We start from the raw sequence: 20,188 nt of genomic DNA on the forward strand, positions 1-20,188 counted from the left end.
GTGTCATTCTCTCTCCTCTTCTCCCTCCTACTTTCTCTCTCATCGGCTGCCTCCAACAACACATCGTCTCACCATGCATTCATTCAGTGCCTTGAAAACAAATCCGGTTCATCCATTTCTGCAGTTCTCTACACTCGAAGCAATTCCTCATATGCATTCATTCTTAACCACTTTTTATTAAAGTTTATGCTGAAAGATTCTAGGTATAAATATGACATATGCATGGGGGAATTATTTATTTTGAGAAACCATGACCAAAAGATTAATATATAAGTGATGGTCGTCAAAAACTGTGGGATGATCATTACAAACCCACCCACTATACTCATGTATCATGTATTTGGATGAAATTCGAACTTCAAAATAATTTTCAAATTAGAATGTTGACATTTCCATGCTAAGCTAATCTAAGTAAATACTTATAGGGCGTATCTTGTATATTAAGAAACTAAAATAGCAAGGCTAATCTCTCACTTTTTAAAAATGAATTAAAATTTTAGAATATCACAAGATTTTTTTATAATTTCTATTATTTGAGTTAGTTTTACTTGACTCATATCTCATTAAAAACGAGAAATTAGATAAATCCTAGTCACGTATCAAATAAATCATACTCCCTTCGTCAGCCAAAAGTGAACCACTTTTACTATATTGGGCGTCCACAAAAAGTGTATCACTTTCCTTTTATAGAAATGGACGTCCCACCATCCACTTTAATCTTTTATCCTTATAAACACTCTTTATTTACAAAAAACTCACTCCAAATTCAATTTCAGCCACACATCTTATAAAGTGGTGGGACCATTTCTCTATTACATCAAAATCATCATCCTTTTTATTAAATTCCGTGCCTAGCTAAAGTGGTCCACTTTTGGATAATATTAAAATTGGCCTAAACATTTCTCAGGGGAGAAGCATACAATTTCAAACCTTGCTTTCTAATTCAAACTTGTAATGTTAGTTTAATAGTGTAATGCAAGCTCTGATACAATGATCTGCCCATACTCCATCTATAAATAAATCAACAAAAAGAAGATTAAAAAAAATAAAAAAACACAAACCACTTCCCACAAACACAATCTCATCATCCCTAAACCATGAAAACCCCAACCATTTCTCCTCTCACTTTGCTTCTTCTTCTCATCTCATGCTCATGGGCAGCAGCTTCCGCCGCCGCCGACCACCACCAAGATTTCCTACATTGCCTGTCTGAGAAATTCGACAGCTCCAACGTTGTCTACACCGCAAGCAATTCATCATACACTTCCATCTTGAAATATTCCATCTTCAACCTCAGATATGCTTCCGAATCTACACCAAAGCCGCAGGTGATCATAACCCCGGAACACGAATCTCAGATCCCGCCGGTGATACGCTGCGCTAAAAAAACCGGCCTCGAGATCAGAACTCGAAGCGGCGGCCATGACTCCGAGGGACTATCTTATGTATCACAAGTCCCGTTTGTGATGATTGATTTGATCAATCTCAGTGAAATCACAGTCGACGCCGAGGCCAAAACCGCGTGGGTCGAAGCCGGCGCCACCATCGGCTCTTTGTATTACAGAATCGCGGAGAAAAGTCCGGTTCTTGGATTTCCGGCCGGCGGTTGCCTGACCATTGGCGTCGGAGGCCACTTCAGCGGAGGAGGCTACGGCTTCATGCAGAGGAAGTACGGCTTGGCTGCCGATCATGTGATCGATGCAAGAATAGTAGACGTTAATGGCAGAATTCTTGACAGGAAATCAATGGGCGAAGATCTGTTCTGGGCTATCAGAGGCGGCGGAGCTGCTAGCTTTGGTGTAGTTGTTGCCTGGAAGGTATTGTGATTCCTCTGTCTTAACAAAGCATACGAGCTCATTGTTAAAACGGGATCATAACTTTTAGTGTTTATTTTTTAAAAAAAATTACTATATCTTATGGAATTTGAAAATGATGATTATATGTTATTTCCTCCGTCCCACACAAAATGCTACATATTCTTTTTCGAGCCGTCCCAACGAAGATGCTACATTTCTATATTTGACAAAAATAAGGAATTTTAAACACTTAATTAACACTAATTAAGTATTTATTTATTACTTTCTCTTTCCTACTTTATCACTTTATTACTTTCTCTTCCTTATTTTATTACTTTATTACTTTCTCTCTCCTACTTTATCACTTTATTATTACACACTTAAAACATTAATTTACAACTCCTTAAACCTCGTGCCGAAAAGCAAATGTAGCGTCTTGGCCGGGACGGAGGGAGTATAAAATCTGAAAATAAGGATCTAACACATCAAAATAAGGATTATAGCTTTCATCGCGGCCTGAGATAGGAGTGTGAATTTAAAAAATAGAAGCCATAGTTTTTGGTGTTTAATGAAACCAACACCTAAAACTACACGATGAAACAGTAAACTATACCTATTGGAACTGATCGGAAAGAGCGAAGTAGAATGATCGGAAACTTAATACGAGAGAGAAAAATGACTGTTGTATTAAAAATATGAGATAGCGTAAAAAATAATACACGAGCTCGGACCCTATTTATAGATTTACAAGCGGAGGGGTAAAATAGTAAAAACATCTTCGGTGCATGCGACCTGCGTGGTGGAAGGGTACGTTGGTAATTTCGATAATACGCGGGAGACCTTCCCGCGCGTTTATTGGCTCCTCTGATGGAAATGTCTTCTCTGGCGAAGGCGTCTTCTCTGGTGATATTGACATCTCTGGCATGAGGGACTCCTCTGGTAAACACGTCTTCTCTGGCAAGGGCGTCTCCTCTGGCGGTAGTGACTTCTCTGATGGAGTTGACTTTTCTGATGACGATGACCTCCCTGACGATGGTGACTTTTCCGGCGCGGATGATTTCTCTGGAGGAGAGGGCTCCTCTGTCAAGCATGACTTCTCTGGTGCGGATGACTCCTCTGGCTAGAGTCATTCCTCTGATGGATGACACCCTTCTGGTATAAATGGTTCTTCTGACCCATACGGCTCTTCTGATGAGAGTGGTTCCTCTGATTTGTACTCTCTCCCTACTCTGCATATATTGCTCCTCACCAACCACTCCCCCCTCTAGTCTGGTTGAACCGAGTATTCTTCACGTTCAACCAGTGGTGTGTTATCAGCATCAAAGCTTTGTTGTTTTCCTTGGCCCCTGTAAATCATAAAGACATAAGCATTTTGACATTTTGACATTATGAGAGTAAAAAGAGACCCTGTAAATTGTTCTCTGGCATTTTTGTTACTCCCGCTCCCTAGTCTGGCTAGTTCACTCTGGAGAGGTGCAACTAGTCAGAGGACTCGCCCGCGTGGATGACGTCATCCGCATTAAATGTCTGCTCAGTCTACAGTATTTTCCCCGTACCCGAGGTTACTTTTTAACCTTTGCGTCCTTTCGTCTTTCCGTATAAATTCCCATCCGTTGATTTCTTCCTTATGCCACGTGCCGTTCATCCCGCGTGCTGGTGGTTACCCGCGTACAATCTTACTTAGCCGATTCGAACTCCCCTTTTTTCACTATTCTTCTTCTCCAAGTTTTCCGAGCGAATTTTCTGCATTTTTCGGCGATTTCCTCACTGTTCCGGCATTCTCCCACGACCCTTCTGCTCCAGGTTTTACCGTCCATCTTTTTCCGGTCTAGGTAACTCGCGTATCCTCTTCACTGCAATTTTGTATTTAATCGTAGTGTAGTGGTATAACTGTTGGTGCTCTGATTGAGCGTGCTAGAAACCCTAGGGTTGGCATCTCCCATCATGGCCTGCACCTCCGCCCCTCAACCCTCTCGCTCGCCCTCTCCTTCTGCCCAAGACCCTTCATCTTCCTCCCCAACGCGGGCAGATCCTGAAAATCTTCCTTCCCCCTCTACTTCTGACGAATCTCAAACTGCACCTCCTCCTTCTCCACCTAGGAGAAAAGGGAAAAAGCCCCGCCTACCCCCCAAACGTATTCCTCCATCCCGCCTTAGTGTCGCGGAGGTGGAAAAATTGAAAAGCAAATGTAGGCGTCCTGATGGTTTAAAATTCGAGGCCTTTTGTAAGGATTCAACGCCTCCTGAAAGCCTTCGTCATCCCAAGGTGATAGTTGTTTGGAAAGCTCAAATAGATGCTGGTTTGAGACTCCCTCCTCCTATTCTGCTGGTTGATGTTTGTAACTATTTTCACATCCCCTTTTTTCAAGTCGCTCCTTCTGCCATTCGGAGATTATATGCCTTTCATGTTTTATGCCGAGCTCACGGTGTTGGGGACACCGCCAAATTGTTCTGTCAGACCCAGACTCTCCGCATGCAGGGCAATCCCCTGTATAGCTTTGCTGCTCACCCGAAATATCCTACCACCTTCCTTTCCTCTCTGAATTCTTTCGATAAGGGTTTCCTGAAATATTATTGTTATGTGCGCACCCCTTTCGGCAACTGGCGCGATTATGGTGCTTCGGAGCTGGAATGGCATACAAGTCGCACTACTTATAAACCAGCCTCTTCCGAAGTCCCTTCTACTCGTGACCAGAATATTATAGCTCACCTTAATGCTATGAATAAGGCCCACCCTCTAGACTGTAGGTACCTGGCCGAGAACAATTCCTCTCTGGCATATAATGGTCTGTTTCCCCTGTATCCAGAGAGATCAATAGGTAAAAAATATACATTAGAAAATACATTAGCTCTTGTTACCCTGCTTTTAATGGTGTAAAATTTTGGTTTGCAGATATGTCTTGGAGATCGAAATGTGGGGACAATTTGCCTGACACCCCTTCTCTTGCTGGCCGCGGAGCACATGGCTCGGGCGGTTCTGCTTCCGGAACAAGTCCCTCGGAGCAGCCTGCTGGTTCCCAACTGATCCCCATTCCCCCTGTAGTTGAAATCCCAGAGGGAAATGTGGAAGCCTCGCACTCCTTTGATGCGGAGGAAGTTAATGTGGGGGCTCTTGTTCACAGAAGTGGGCGCTCCAGTGCTGGTGATGCCGCTGGCTCCCGCGAAGAAGATATCCAAGTCGTGGATATTACCGATGAGGTTCCTTCGCCTGATTCGGCTCCAGATGCCACCCTTGCTGATCTTACGAAGAAGCGGAAGAGAGGTTCCCTGATCTCTATGGGTGAGAAGGAGAGACAGGAAAGCCTGAAAAAGACTGGCAAGTCCTCAGAGCCAGCGAGGAGGTCTGCTGGTGGTGTGAAGATCCTCACTCCTGCTGGGGACAAGGGCAAAGGGCCAGCGAAGAAGTCAGCTGGTGGTTCCAAGGTTCTCCCCTCTGTCGGTGGAAAGGGTAAGGGCAAAGCTGTGGTGCCCTCGACTGACGAACCAGAGGATCTTGTTCCTGGGCCGATTTCGAGTTTATCGGGGCAGGAATTGATTGACGCCTTGATAGCTCGTGTCCACTCGAAGGACCAAGAGAAAATGGTGAAGCTGACCCGACCGGCTTTAGCTACTCAGCTCTGCCGGTTGGCTCTTCAGGTATCCTGCATCTTATGCTCCTTATTAAGAATTTTTTAAATTACTAACCTTTTTACGGTTTTGTCGGAACCCCTTTTATCTTCTTGCAGGTGGAGTCAGGGATGTGGGGGGCTGTTAAGTGCCTTCATGACTACGAGACGGCTGAGAAAGAACGGGAGAAGGAACAGGCGGACATCGCCAAGCGTGATGATGATGTCGCCGGGGTAGTAGAGCGTCTGAGTAAAGCTGAAGCGGAGATCGCTGATTTGAAAGATAAATTAGCTCAGGTGGAGGTGGAGAGAGCGTCCTTGGCCTCCGAGTTGTCGAGAGCCACAAAGGAGAGCCACGAAAGCTTAGCCAGGTTCAAAGCTGGTTATGAAAGAGACTACAGGGAAGCCAGGCGGGGTTGGAAGAGGATACTTATGGAAGCTCAGAACCGCGCGTTCGTTCTGGGGGCTCGAGATCAACGCCTGGAGTATTTCTTGTCTCCGCGGGGTCAACATTTCCTGGGGTTGATGCTGGAAGGTACTCTGGAGGCTTTCAAAAAGACCCCCGAGTACTTGGCAGATTTTGGACCCCTCTTTGCTTATGTGATAGAGCAAACAGCTTCCAAGGCATTGGAGATGGCGGGGGCCACCCCGGAACAACTTGCCACTTTGAATTTCAAAGCCTTGATGGATAACCTCCAGGATGAGGAGATAAATAAGCGGATGGGGATCCCTGCGCATTCTCCAGAGAAGCCAGAGTGGTGGTACCCGGTGCTAGAGAAAGCCATTCCCTATTTTTCTCTTGGGATTGGATCTGACTTGCTACCTTCTGCTCCCATATATGCGCCTGCGTTCTCTGCTACCCTGGCGCGCTTTGTGAACCGGCTGCGGGATCCCTCTGGCGAGAGTTCTCGAACATTTTCTCAGTTCGGCCTGGAGCCTCCCTTGCCCTCTGACTTAACGGCTTCTGCCTTCACCGACTCTGCCTCTTCCTCTGCCGCGGTGGAACAGCTGTTCAACCTGTACCAGAATGAGGATCTGTATGTGCAGGAGGCTGCACCGTTGTTGGATTTGGGAGTTCGTCTTCCCCAAGCGAAGGAGACTGGCCTGTTGCCCGTGTTCTCAGAGAAAACTATTTCGGGTCATGCTTCTGCAAGTGGTGTTCCTTCCCGGGCTCCCTCTGCCTCTGCTCCCGTCTCCTCTGCTGTTGCCCAAGTTGCCCCTGTTCCTCCCTCTTGATGTTTCCCCTTTCTCTCCTGACTTTACCAAAAGAGAATTTTGTAACTCTTTAATTTGCATCAATTAAACACTTACCGCCAGTTTTTGATGTACAGCTTTGCTTCTTGAGCGTGCTTTAATGAAATTTCGTTCCCCTCCTTGCTTCTTTTATCTCTGTTATTTGTGTTGTTTTCGCTGCCTGTTGAGGTGGGGTTTATATTTCCGTCTTTCCCCTGTTGATTTGAATTGGTTTGTTATGATTGTTGTTGGTGCTTCTCTAATCCCCTCCCTTGGAATTGCTTTAATTTCTTGTGATGACTCCTCTTCTGCGGATTGAGATGACTCCTCTGGCGAGGATCATGATGACTCCTCTGGCGAAGATTATGACGACTCCTCTGGCGAGGATTGAGATGACTCCTCTGACGAGGATTGAGATGACTCCTCTGGCGAGGATTGTGATGACTCCTCTGGCGAGGATTGTGACGACTCCTCTGGCGAGGATTGAGATGACTCCTCTGGCGAGGATTGAGATGACTCCTCTGGCGAGGATTGTGATGACTCCTCTGGCGAGGATTGAGACGACTCCTCTGGCGAGGATTGAGATGACTCCTCTGGCGAGGATTGTGATGACTCCTCTGGCGAGGATTGTGATGACCCCTCTGGCGAGGATGATGATGCCTCCTCTGGTGAGGATGGTGATGACTCCTCTGGCGAGGATTTGGTTAACTCTTCTAGGAAGGATTTCACCGCCTCCTCTGACGAGGATTTGGTTGATTCTTCTGGAAAAGATTTCACCGCCTCCTCTGACGAGGATTTGGTTGATTTCTTTGCTGGCGATTTCGTGCTTCCCATCCGCGCTGCTTCCCATCCGAGCTGCTTCCCATCCAAGCTGCTTCCCATTCAAGCTTGAGCACTCTGCGCGGAGCATGGAAGACCCGGAGGGTGCAACCAACTTTCGCGGCTTACGATTAAATAGTAACCCTCTGCGTGGAGCATGGAAGGCCCGGGTGGCACGACCAACTTTCACGGCTTACGATTAAATAGTAACCCTCTGCGTGGAGCATGGAAGGCCCGGGTGGCACGACCAACTTTCACGGCTTACGATTAAATAGTAACCCTCTGCGTGGAGCATGGAAGGCCCGGGTGGCACGACCAACTTTCACGGCTTACGATTAAATAGTAACCCTCTGCGTGGAGCATGGAAGGCCCGGGTGGCACGACCAACTTTCACGGCTTACGATTAAATGAACACCCTGCACGAGGCTTGGCAGACCCGGGGGGTGCATACCACCTCTCGTGACTTACGGTTAAGGACAACCTCTGCGCGGAGCATGGAGGACCCGGGGGGTGTAACCAACTTTCGCGGCTTATGATTATGTGCCACCTCTGCGCGGAGCATGGAAGGCCCGGATGGCGCAACCAACTTTCGCGGCTTACGATTGAATAGTAACCCCCTGCACGGAGCATGGAAGACCCGGGGGGTGCGACCAACTTTCGTGGCTTACGGTTAAAGGTCCACCCTGCACGGAGTTTGGCAGACCCGGGGGATGCACACCACCTTCCATGGCTTACGGTTAAGTGAACACCCTGCACGAGGCTTGGCAGACCCGGGGGGTGCACACCACCTCTCGTGACTTACAGTTAAGGACAACCTCTGCGCGGAGCATGGAGGACCCGGGGGGTGTAACCAACTTTCGCGGCTTACGATTATGTGCCACCTCTGCGCGGAGCATGGAAGGCCCGGTTGGCACGACCAACTTTCGCGGCTTACGATTGAAAGAACACCCTGCACGGAGCATGGAGGACCCGGGGGGTGCCACCAACTTTCGTGGCTTACGGTTAAAGCAACCTCTGCGCGGAGCATGGAAAACCCGGGGGGTGCAACCAACTTTCGCGGCTTACGATTAAGTGCTATCTCTGCGCGGAGCATGGAAGGCCCGACTGGCACAACCAACTTTCGCGGCTTACGATTGTCAGCAACCTCTGCGCGGAGCATGGAGGGCCCGGATGGCACAACCAACTTTCGCGGCTTACGATTGTCAGCAACCTCTCTGTTCTGGTTGAGCGTGACCCTTCTGCTCTGGTGGAGCGTAATTCCTCTGATTTGCCCTAGTCTTGCTGAGAAGCGCTTTTTGAATTTAAAAATTGGGACCTATGGGTATACACCCTACTCCCCCCTCTGGTGACATGTGCAATACTCTGTTATGAACATGTTGGCCCAATTATTTCTTACACCCTTCTCCGGCCCATAAGCTCATGCGGGCCCATTATCCCTTAGCCCATTTCTTAAGCCCAGAATCGCCTCTATATATATCCTCTTCCGATCCTTCCAACCCTGGATTCTGTTGATGTTTTGCCTCCCTAGATCGGTTGTAAGGCACTCAGGTAAGGGAATTTCCCCTCTAAACACTCACATCCCCGAGGGCTCCGCCTTTTCCCCTGTGCTTCTGGTGTAGATCTCTAACTTTGTGGTTGTAACGAGTGGAGTTCCCTTGCTTGAGTGTTTTATAATCAGGCTCCTCAGATCTAGACGTTGATTTCCCAGATCTGGGCGTTGGGTTTCCGGATCTGAGCGTTGGCTCCTCAGATCTGGCCTCTAGTTTGTTCCTCCTCTGTATTCTTTCTTTTTGGCATTTTGACTTGTTGTTTTTCTTGGTATTCTGCATACACAGAGTAGAGTTGGAGTAGATCTGAAAGGTGAGCGTGTCCCAGCCACGAAGAAGAACTCGGAGTGTTGGATCGTGGAAAGAGATACGTCCATCCCTGATGCTTGTTTTCCCTTTGGCCTGCTAAGAAGCAGTTTTTGTATTTATTTCTCCCTTGTCCTGCTAAGAAGCAGTTTGCATTTTGAATTTAAAAATTGAGGACTATGGGTATACACCCTACTCCCCCCTCTGGTGACATGTGCAGTGCTCTGCACGAACATGTTAGGTAGCATATGTAATGTAAGAAAACAAAAGTTGAAATAAACAAACACAACACCAGGGAATTCCCTAGAACCACATATATGTTTTATTGATATTATGGCCCCGAACCTCGTTAAAACCCCTGTGGGGAAAAAGAGTATCCGGTCTACAAGTGATTACTCCTGCTAAGAAGCAGTTATACATAGAACTTTTTGAGTGTGTTTATATTCCATGGTCTGGGTAGAGCTCTGCCGTCTGAATCCGACAATATGTACGCACCGCCTCCCAAAACCTCTGTGACGATGTATGGCCCTTCCCAATTGGCTTCGAACTTACCCACCGCCTTTAATGCATCAGCTCGCTTGAGAACCAAATCTCCCTTCGACAATTTCCTCACTCTGACCCTTTTGTCATATCCCGCCTTGATGATGCCTTTGTACTTGGCCGCTCTGATACGGGCTTCCTCCCTCTGTGCTTCCACCAAGTCCAGCGCTGCTCGGCGGAGCTCCTCATTGTGCTCAGTGTCATACGTGGTAATCCGGTATGATTCTAGTCGTGCCTCTGCTGGTATCACCGCATTGGATCCATACACCAGCGTGAATGGTGCCTCCCCTGTCGCCGTTTTTGGACTGGTTCGGTAAGCCCAAAGAACGGTATCCAGCTCCTCCACCCACTTCCCTCTGCTCTGATTTAGCCTCTTCTTGATGCCCTCACATATGGTCCTATTAGCCAATTCTACTTGTCCATTTGCCTGTGGATGAGCCACCGAGACAAAACGCTGTGTGATATCCATTCGATCGCAGAAGTCCGCAACCCGTTGCCCCGTAAATTGAGTCCCATTATCAGACACGATGATGCGTGGCACTCCGAATCTGCAGCAGATATTCCTCCAGATAAAACGTTCCACTGTAACTTCATCGATCTTGCTCACGGCCTCAGCTTCGACCCATTTGGAAAAATAGTCCACTGCCACAATGAGAAAGCATTTCCCTCCAGGTGCTGTAGGCAGCTTCCCAACTATATCAATACCCCATTTATCAAACGGACAAGCGGCGTACATTACACCCATGGGCTCCCCTGGTATGTTGATTTTCCCGGCATGCCGCTGGCAAGCTTCACACTTGCGGACAAACTCTCTGGCTTCCTGGTTGATGTGAGGCCAGTAAAAACCTGCCCGAATGATCTTGCGTACAAGGTCTCGAAATCCGGTGTGCCCGCCGCAGCAACCTGCATGAATCTCTTTCAGAGCAAAGTTAGCTTCCTCTGGCGATAAACATTTTAGCAGAGGTTGAGTAAAAGATCTTTTGAAGAGTTGATCATTGATTAGGCAGTAATTCTCATAGCGGGCCCTTTGGTTGGATTCTCTGCTTAGTCGTTCCCCTGTCTTCAGAAAGTGTATAATCGGAGCCCGCCAATCATCCCTGATTTCTACCGAGAACACCTGCGAAGTTTCCATCTCTCTGGTATCACAGAGTAAAATAATCTCGTCGCTCCAAGTTTGCTCTACTGCGCTAGCCATGCGCGCCAGTAGGTCGGCCTTCGTGTTCTCTTCCCGAGAGATCTGTTCGAGCTTGAACTCCATGAATTTTTCTTTCATTTCGCTAATTTTGGTATGGTACGCCTTCATCCTCTGATCCTTGACATTATAACTTCCCGAGAATTGTTGTGCAACCAACTTGGAGTCTGTCTTTATAATGACACACTCAGCTTTCAGCTCTGATAGGATATGAGCCCCTCTGACCACGGCCTCATACTCCGCCTCATTGTTAGATAACCGACAGGTGAATTTGATGGCGAACTGGTATGTCCCATAACCCGGCGAAGTAATATAAACCCCAATTCCGCACCCCTCTTTTGTCACTGACCCATCCACATAAGCCACCCAGAACTCTGGTATGGGACGACGAGTTGTTTCTTGTATGAAGTCTGCCAATGCCTGTGCCTTGATCGCCGTTCGTGGCTCGTACTCTACATCATATTCCCCTAGTTCCACAGCCCATTTGACCATTCTTCCCGACAAATCCGCGCGCCCCAAAACTTGTTTAAAAGGTAGAGACGTGCGTACCACCACTCGATGTGAAAGGAAATAAGGCCTCAGCTTTCTTGCCGTGATCATGACCGCCAGAGCCGCCTTCTCGATCTCTGTGTAGTTGAGCTCAGGGCCCTGAATAATTCTGCTGACAAAATAGATAGGTCTCTGATGACTTCCTTCCTCTCTGATTAGCACAGAGCTGATTGACTCCTCCCCCATAGCTATGTATAAATACAACGTTTCTCCCGGGACCGGCTTGGTCAGGGTTGGGAGTTTCGCTAGGTATACTTTAAGATCCTCAAATGCTGCGCGGCATTCCTCTGTCCACAAAAATTTGGCTCCCTTCCTCAACACTTTGAAAAACGGCATGCTCCGTTCTGCCGATCTCGATATAAACCTGCTTAGGGCAGTGATACGCCCGTTCAGAGTCTGCACCTCCTTGATTCCTCTAGGCGGTGTCATTTCCAAAATAGCTTTGACCTTGTCGGCGTTGACCTCAATCCCTGCTGGCGTGACTTTATACCCCAAGAATTTCCCTGTTGTGACCCCAAAAGTGCACTTGGCTGGGTTCAACATGAGTCTGTGATCTCTGACTACCGTGAAGATTTCTTCCAGATCTGCCACATGGTCCTCTGCCCTGTTACTCCGTACGAGCATATCGTCTACGTATACTGAGATATTCTTAGCAAGCTGTTCTTTGAAAATTTTCTCCATCATCCGCTGATATGTGGCTCCTGCATTCTTCAGACCGAACGGCATACTCTTCCACCCATATACTCCGCAACAGACGGCAAAGGCCGTTTTGGCTATGTCTCCCCTGTTCATCTTTACCTGATGATACCCTTGGTACGCATCCATCATGGATAATAAGGCACATCCTGAAGTGGAGTCCACTAATTGGTCAATCCTCGGCAGAGGATAGTGGTCCTTCGGACAAGCAGCGTTTAAATCTCGGAAGTCCACACACATCCTCCAGGTGTTTGTTTTCTTGGGTACCATCACTGCGTTTGAGATCCACTCTGGGTATTGCACTTCTACAATATGCCCAGCTTTCAATAATTCATAGACCTGCTCTCTGATGGCAGCGTCCTTTTCAGCCCCAAAATTCCTTGTCCGTTGCTTTACCGGCTTGACCTTAGGGTCCACGTTGAGGCAATGCTCCGCCAACCCTCTATCGATTCCCTTCAAATCTGAGGTACTAAAAGCGAACACATCCGCATTTCGTCGAAGACAACCAATGAGCTCTTCTCTGACTTGATCACTCATGGCCGATCCAATCTTAGTCTGGAAACCCTCTTTCCCTGGAAATAACTCTATCATATTGCAAACATCGCTAGTGGACACCAGCGCGGTTTTCTCTGTGGAGTCTCTGTCTTTTAATAAATCCGCTAACTCTTGGCGTTCCTCTGCTGGGGCATGCACCTCGCCCACTTTCCCCCTCTTCCGGGCGTTCGACCCCTCTGTCCATCTTTCCCTTTTCTGCCCCGCTGACTGCGTGAGCATTTGCACGTGGCATGCTTTTGATGTCGTCTGATCGCCACAAACTTCTCCCACTCTTCCACCCTCGATTGGAAACTTCATTTTTAGGTGAAACAAAGAGATTACCGCCTTGAACGCCGTCAGAGCGGGCCGGCCGAGTATGACATTGTACGAAGGTTTAGGCATATCCACCACTAAGAAACGTACCATCCTTGTTTTGTTGCCCGCCGCTGTACTGCCAAGAATCAACGGCAGCTCTACATACCCCAAGGGCATGACCATCTCTCCTCCAAACCCAAACAGAGGAGCATTTGTCGGCTCAACATGAGCGTTAATTCCCATATTTTGGAGACATTCCTTGTACAAGATGTTTACAGCGCTGCCCGAATCCACGAAAATGCGGTGAATAATGCAACCAGCAATGTCTGCCGTGATGACCAACGCATCATCATGTGGATACATTAATGTGCGTATATCCTCTGATCCAAAAGTGATTGCCGGCTCCTCTGCCGCGCTGGTGACTTCCATGACCCTTTTAGGATAATACCCTGCTTTGACTGCTCTGACGACTTGCTTTTTAGCCCTATTTGATGTGGGCATCCCGTTTTCCCCACAAATCATGTGAACTTCCCTCCTATATGGGGGGGGGGAAGATTTTGTCTATCTGCCCCTTCTCTGCGATTATCCTGGTTATCATCGAGCCTGCGATCTCTGTTGTTGTTCCCCTGCTCTCGTCGCTGATCCCGGTTATTTCTTTGCTCCCTCTGATCTCGCTGATCTCTCTGATCCCGCTGATCCCTCTGATCAGTCCTCCTCTGACCTTCATTTCCCCTGTCAATGAAGTGGTCGAGACACCCCTGGCGCACCAATAACTCCAATTGGTGCTTAAGATGTCCACAATATTTCGTGTAATGCCCGAAGGAATTGTGATATTCACACAACTTATTATTAGGCCCTTCCTGCGGCGGCCCAGTCCGGTAAGTCCCCGGTGCCCTAAAGAACGGCTGATCCTTTATTAGATGAAAAATTTCTTCTTGTGGTTTAATCAAGGGCGTGTATTCGGTAAACCTCGTTACTTCATTCACTGTGCGCTGTTGATTAGATGGCATTCCTCCCTGAGGTGGGAGTACCCTAGGAGGCAACCCTCTGAATGGGGCCCTATCCTGCTGTCTTTGTCGTTCGGGTGCTTCCTCAGCTTTCTTGATTCTGTGTTTCTCATTTTCCACCTTCCTCGCCATTTTGGCGTCCTCCAACTGTAGATACCCCGGCAGCCTTGCCATGATGTCATCAAAATCCCTTGCTGGTCGAATTTGTAATTCGTCAAAAAAGATTCCTGGCCTGAGTCCTCTGACATAGGCGCAGTTTTTAATTTGCGATTCTGCCTCTGGCACCTCCAGAGCAGCAAGATTAAACCTTGCTGTGTACTCCCGAAGCGTTTCTCCTTGCTCCTGCTTAATATCCATCAGCGAAAGGGCTGATTTCCCTACCCTCCGTGAACTCGCGAATTGACGCAAAAAACGAGTCTGTAATTCTTCGAAAGAGTGAATGGAATTTGGGGGCAGCGTCCCAAACCATAACTGGGCTGGTCCAGTAAGGGTAGTGGAGAAGATCCGGCACTTGATGCCCTCCGTGTACATGTGCAACGTAACCAACCCTTCAAACCGATTGAGGTGTACCTCCGGATCGGTAGTGCCATCGTAATCCAGTGAGATGGGCTTGTAGCTTCTAGGTAAGGCATCTGCCAAAATATCGTCCGAGAAAGGACTGCGGTTGTGGATCGGGTGGAACCTCGATGTCTTAGCTCTCTTGTCCCCCTTATGCCTCCCCTGTTCCCTTCTGTCCCTGGGTACTTCATGAGCGTGGCGCTTGTGGACTCTATATTCATGTCTGCCAGAGGAATACTCCGGCTCTCTTTCCTCTGACCTCTCTGTGTAGCGTGATTTTTCCGATCGATGGGACTTTTCCACCCGGTGCGATTTTCCTGACCTTTGTTCCCTGTCCTCCCTTCGGGATTTCTCCCTCAGTGATTCCTCCAGATCCTGGAGTTGATGTTTTAGCTGAGACACTTGGTTTTTTAGCCGAGCTTTCTCCCTCGGTCTCTCTTCCTCGAACACCAAAGAGACGGATTGACTATCAGACTCGTCAACCCTCTCCTTTCTCACCACACTGTTAAGTCTGACCCGGCTCCCCTCTGGTCTTCTTTCCACTTCCCTGTCAGCAGGGTCCCCTTGTACTTCCAGAGGCACCGCAGCTTGTTTGTTGATTGCTAAAGTGTTTACCTCCTGAGCAGCGGGAGGTGGGGCCTCAGCGCCCTGCAGAGTAGCCGTTCCCCCCAGTGGAGCTACAGTGGGAACAGCGGACAACATGGGAGTTCCTAGTGCCTGACGCACAGCGGAGTAGTGAAGCAGCGCCATCATCTGTTCCATCGATCCAAACGTGATTTGTCCCGCTCCAGACGCGGGAGTTAAGCATGGCATGTCAGATCCTGGAGTCACCAGAGCAGATCTCTGGAGGCTTGCATTCAACCCAGTCAACGGAGTGGCGGGGATAGCCTGAAACCCTGGTGGGGCAGTGAAGGTAGCATTGCCCTGGAGGCCCGGGAACAATGAAGGTGGCATCTCAGTGGTGAGAGCAGCGGAGTCGAACTCCCTTTCTAGGTTGCGGTGTGCATCTGATGATCCCATGGTACCTACACATAAACAAAGTGAGAAACCATTCTAATGACGAAAGAATAAACCCCTTACTACCGATTGGAGTCTCAATGTAAGAAATCCAATAAGAAATCCCAGCTTCCGGTGCAGAGACCGTTAAAAAATTCCCTTCCAAGTAATTCTACACTCGGGGAAATAAACCCAGAGTATAGATTGAGAAAACAGAGCCCTCAGTAAAACTTCAACAGACGCAAAATACCCAGAGATAAATACAAGCAGAGCTACCACCAGAAGATATGTTAGCGCGATTGCATTAAACATGATAAGAAAAATAATTATGTAAGAGACGAAGCTAATAATTCGAAGATTAATCAAGGAAAACATGGAGAATCATGAATAATCATTTCCCATAAGTGAAGATCATTCACAAAATAGCAATACGAATTTCATCGCAACAAAGACAAAGTGTTTAATTATCATATTACTGAGATAAATCCCTTGCATCGACGACCACAAATACTCTTGAGATCGAAGACTAGCCACAAAACCCATAGATCCTCAGCAAGAAACCTCAATATATCAGGAACAGAACAGAACTTCCAATTCAATCATCGAAATCGAAGATCAACCACGAAAAACATGGAAAACGCCCATAAACCCCTTCCCTTAACGAAAAACGTCTATAAGCCCCCGGCACAGAACTTAACGTAACCAAAACAGATTATCACCCCCGATTCAGCGATACAAAGCGAGGATTAGTCACCGAAACATAGGAAGTAACGGTAATTATCAATCGCAAACAAAGAATATTCACGGGTTAGCAACGCGAACCCGAACACAACAGAAACAAAGTACTAATCGGCGTATTATCGATGCAAACCCATGAATTAACAGTAATAACCACACGCTTCACCGCAAACAAGATAAAACATGAAGATCGCCCACAATTATCGCACTAATGCGCAAAACAACCACATACAAGCAACATAAACCCAAAATATCGGGGATCCATAAGGAAACGACGAACACAATCGGAACAGAGCACCCAATCACAATTTCCTCATGCAAAACATTAGATCGGCGAAGAGAACCTCAATTCTACAAGAGAACCCCTTATTCGCAGATAACTACCCCAAACAAACGGTGAATAAACGTAAATTTCCCCTGATTCATGTTTTACGCCCGTCGCCACATTTCCCCATGCACCCAAAACACAAATCAACGCAGAACTCAACAGATTAACCACATATTAAACCAGAAAACGCAATTAAACGATTAAACATAGCTGGATATCCAGATTATTCGGACCAATCGGTGCCAACGCCCGCAAATCCGATTGAATTCACAGATCTGCGTACGCCGGCGACCGTAATCTCACGTCTTAATTCAGTAGCTTTCCCACAGACGGCGCCAGTTGGTGTTTAATGAAACCAACACCTAAAACTACACGATGAAACAGTAAACTATACCTATTGGAACTGATCGGAAAGAGCGAAGTAGAATGATCGGAAACTTAATACGAGAGAGAAAAATGACTGTTGTATTAAAAATATGAGATAGCGTAAAAAATAATACACGAGCTCGGACCCTATTTATAGATTTACAAGCGGAGGGGTAAAATAGTAAAAACATCTTCGGTGCATGCGACCTGCGTGGTGGAAGGGTACGTTGGTAATTTCGATAATACGCGGGAGACCTTCCCGCGCGTTTATTGGCTCCTCTGATGGAAATGTCTTCTCTGGCGAAGGCGTCTTCTCTGGTGATATTGACATCTCTGGCATGAGGGACTCCTCTGGTAAACACGTCTTCTCTGGCAAGGGCGTCTCCTCTGGCGGTAGTGACTTCTCTGATGGAGTTGACTTTTCTGATGACGATGACCTCCCTGACGATGGTGACTTTTCCGGCGCGGATGATTTCTCTGGAGGAGAGGGCTCCTCTGTCAAGCATGACTTCTCTGGTGCGGATGACTCCTCTGGCTAGAGTCATTCCTCTGATGGATGACACCCTTCTGGTATAAATGGTTCTTCTGACCCATACGGCTCTTCTGATGAGAGTGGTTCCTCTGATTTGTACTCTCTCCCTACTCTGCATATATTGCTCCTCACCAGTTTTCATTTTTGAATTCCGAATTCCGTAATATATAATTCTCATTTTTAAATTTCATAGTTCTCCTTTTGAAAAAATAATGAAAGTTACGATTCTGCTCAATTTTTGACAAAAAAATCCTCCTTAGGGATGCTACAATCCTATATTTGACAAAAATAAGGAATTTTAAACACTTAATTAACACTAATTAAGTATAGCTTTCATCTTGAAAGTTACGATTCTCCTTTTAAATTTCATGCACAGATATCATTGTCACCAATTTTCTATTCTTTTTTTTTTCTTCCTTAATTTTTAAATGAGACGTTTGATTAAATTGGGTAGAATCGCATATATACCTTCTCAATTCTCAAAAAATAGTTCTAGAAGGGGATGATATAATTGAAATTAATTTAATTTCAACAGGTTGAACTAGTAGATGTACCAGAAAGGGTGACTGTTTTCACAGTGGACAAAACCCTAGAACAAAACGCAACTCAACTCATCGACCGCTGGCAATACATCGCTCCCAACCTCGACAAAGATTTGTTCATCGCAATCTTGATAACCCGGTTGAGTTCCGACCCGACCATCGACGCCTCCTTCGTGTCGCTATTCCTCGGCCCCATCGACACGCTGCTGCCGCTGATGCGACGAAGCTTCCCCGAGCTCGGCCTAGTGAGAGAAAACTGCACCGAGACGAGCTGGATCAATTCCACACTCTACATCGGCGGCTACCCCATCGACGCGCCGCCGCAAATCCTGCTCAACAGAACTCAGCCCCAACCGGCATACTCGAAGCAAAAATCAGACTATGTGCAGACACCAATTCCTCAATACGCCATTCAAGGCATATGGGAGCAATTTTACCGAGCAGAGGATAAGGGGAATTTGTTCATCACCATGATGCCGTACGGTGGGAGAATGGCGGAGATCTCCGACTCCGCCATTCCTTTCCCTCATAGAGCTGGCAATCTGTACTTCTTCGCTTATCTAGTCCGTTGGGAAGAAGAGAATTCGGACGGCTACCTAAGCTGGTCGAGGAGGCTTTACGATTACATGACTCCTTACGTCTCGACGGCTCCGAGGTCAGCGTATCTCAACTACAGAGATCTCGACCTCGGAGTCAACAACGTTGTGGGGAAGACGAGCTACGCGCAGGCGAGTGTTTGGGGGAAGAAGTATTACAAGAACAATTTCGATCGTCTTGTTCTGGTTAAGACCATGGTTGATCCTCACAATTTCTTCAGAAACGAACAGAGCATTCCAAGTGGAAAAAGTGGGAAATTAATTTGAAAATTTTAGGAGGGGATGAGAGCATGTGTTTGAATATGAATAAGACACTACTAAAAAATAAAATAGGGATAACGGTTCATACATAACGGTTTTGGTCAAAAACCGTTATGTATGAGCGCACTTTTAATATATAACGGTTTTACAAAGTTCTGTTATGTATGTACTGTTATCCAAATATATATATAACAGTACAAAGTTAAGCGTTATGTATGAGCGTTATCTATTAGCGATATATATAACGGTATTAGTGATCAACCGTTAAGCCATACGTTATCTATGAACATTTATTTTATAACGGTTGTTTGAGCGTTAAGACAAGCGTTATATATGAGCGCTATTTATAACGATAGTTTCAACCGTTATATCTACTGTTATGTATGAGCATCATTTTTTTTTCATTTTTTTTATTTTTTTAAAAACTATAATATATCTATTTAAAAATAAATGAATTCGTTTAATTGGCTCTCAAATTAGATTTCGTCTAGGGTTTGTAAAAATTGTGTTATGTTTCAAAAATTTGTATGCATTTACTATAATAAAGTGATACAATTAGGGAGCGTTTAGTTTGCTTGATTGATAAAATGCATGATTGAATATTTTTATCCTTAATTAAGAGTAGTATTTCTTCAATTTTATCATTTTAAGGTCGTTTTACTCTGAATTATTTAACTTGATAGATAAAAATAATAAGACTACCTAATCTCTTATTTATTTAATTAGATGTATTAAATCTTTTGGATATCCCAATGCTTCTGATTATTTCCATTATTTAAGCTAGTTTTGCTTGATTCTTATCTCATTGAAATTGTGGGATTAGATAAATATTAGTCTACAGAATAAAAAATATTCAATCGATCTTGAAATATTCTTAAAATTTCAATTCATCTAAGAAACAAGAGATCAGACGTATTATTTTTATTTATTAAGAACCCCCTGCTTAAGAATTAAGATACGAATACTGGACACCAAATTTTAATTTTGATTAGATCTTGAAAATACTACTAGTATTTTAGAATACTCTGATAAGAAGGGTAGCTGAATAATTAGCTACGATATTCTTAATTGTTAAGTTCTTTCAAGATTTCTAATTGTTAATTGTTATGTAATAGACCCGTTCCTTGATGCTT

At 46.1% G+C, this 20,188-nt stretch overlaps 1 protein-coding gene across 1 annotated transcript; it reads left to right on the plus strand.

The window, feature by feature from the left end:
* The first annotated feature begins 928 nt into the window (after positions 1 to 928).
* On the plus strand, positions 929 to 19,356 carry LOC130985091 (tetrahydroberberine oxidase-like). Its single transcript, XM_057907863.1, has 2 exons — positions 929 to 1,817; positions 18,192 to 19,356. Exons 1-2 carry the CDS (start codon positions 1,098 to 1,100, stop codon positions 19,059 to 19,061), a joined length of 1,590 nt encoding a protein of 529 aa, XP_057763846.1. The 5' UTR covers positions 929 to 1,097; the 3' UTR covers positions 19,062 to 19,356.
* The last annotated feature ends 832 nt before the right edge of the window (positions 19,357 to 20,188 follow it).

This window comes from Salvia miltiorrhiza, chromosome 5 (genome assembly GCF_028751815.1).
Source record: "Salvia miltiorrhiza cultivar Shanhuang (shh) chromosome 5, IMPLAD_Smil_shh, whole genome shotgun sequence".
In the NCBI taxonomy this organism is placed as follows: Eukaryota; Viridiplantae; Streptophyta; class Magnoliopsida; order Lamiales; family Lamiaceae; genus Salvia; species Salvia miltiorrhiza.

Coding starts and splice junctions, on each gene's coding strand:
- LOC130985091 (XM_057907863.1), top strand. CDS start 1,098: ATGAAAACCCCAACCATTTCTCCTCTCACTTTGCTTCTTCTTCTCATC. Junction 1,818..18,191: donor GTGTAGTTGTTGCCTGGAAG/GTATTGTGATTC, acceptor TAATTTCAACAG/GTTGAACTAGTAGATGTACC.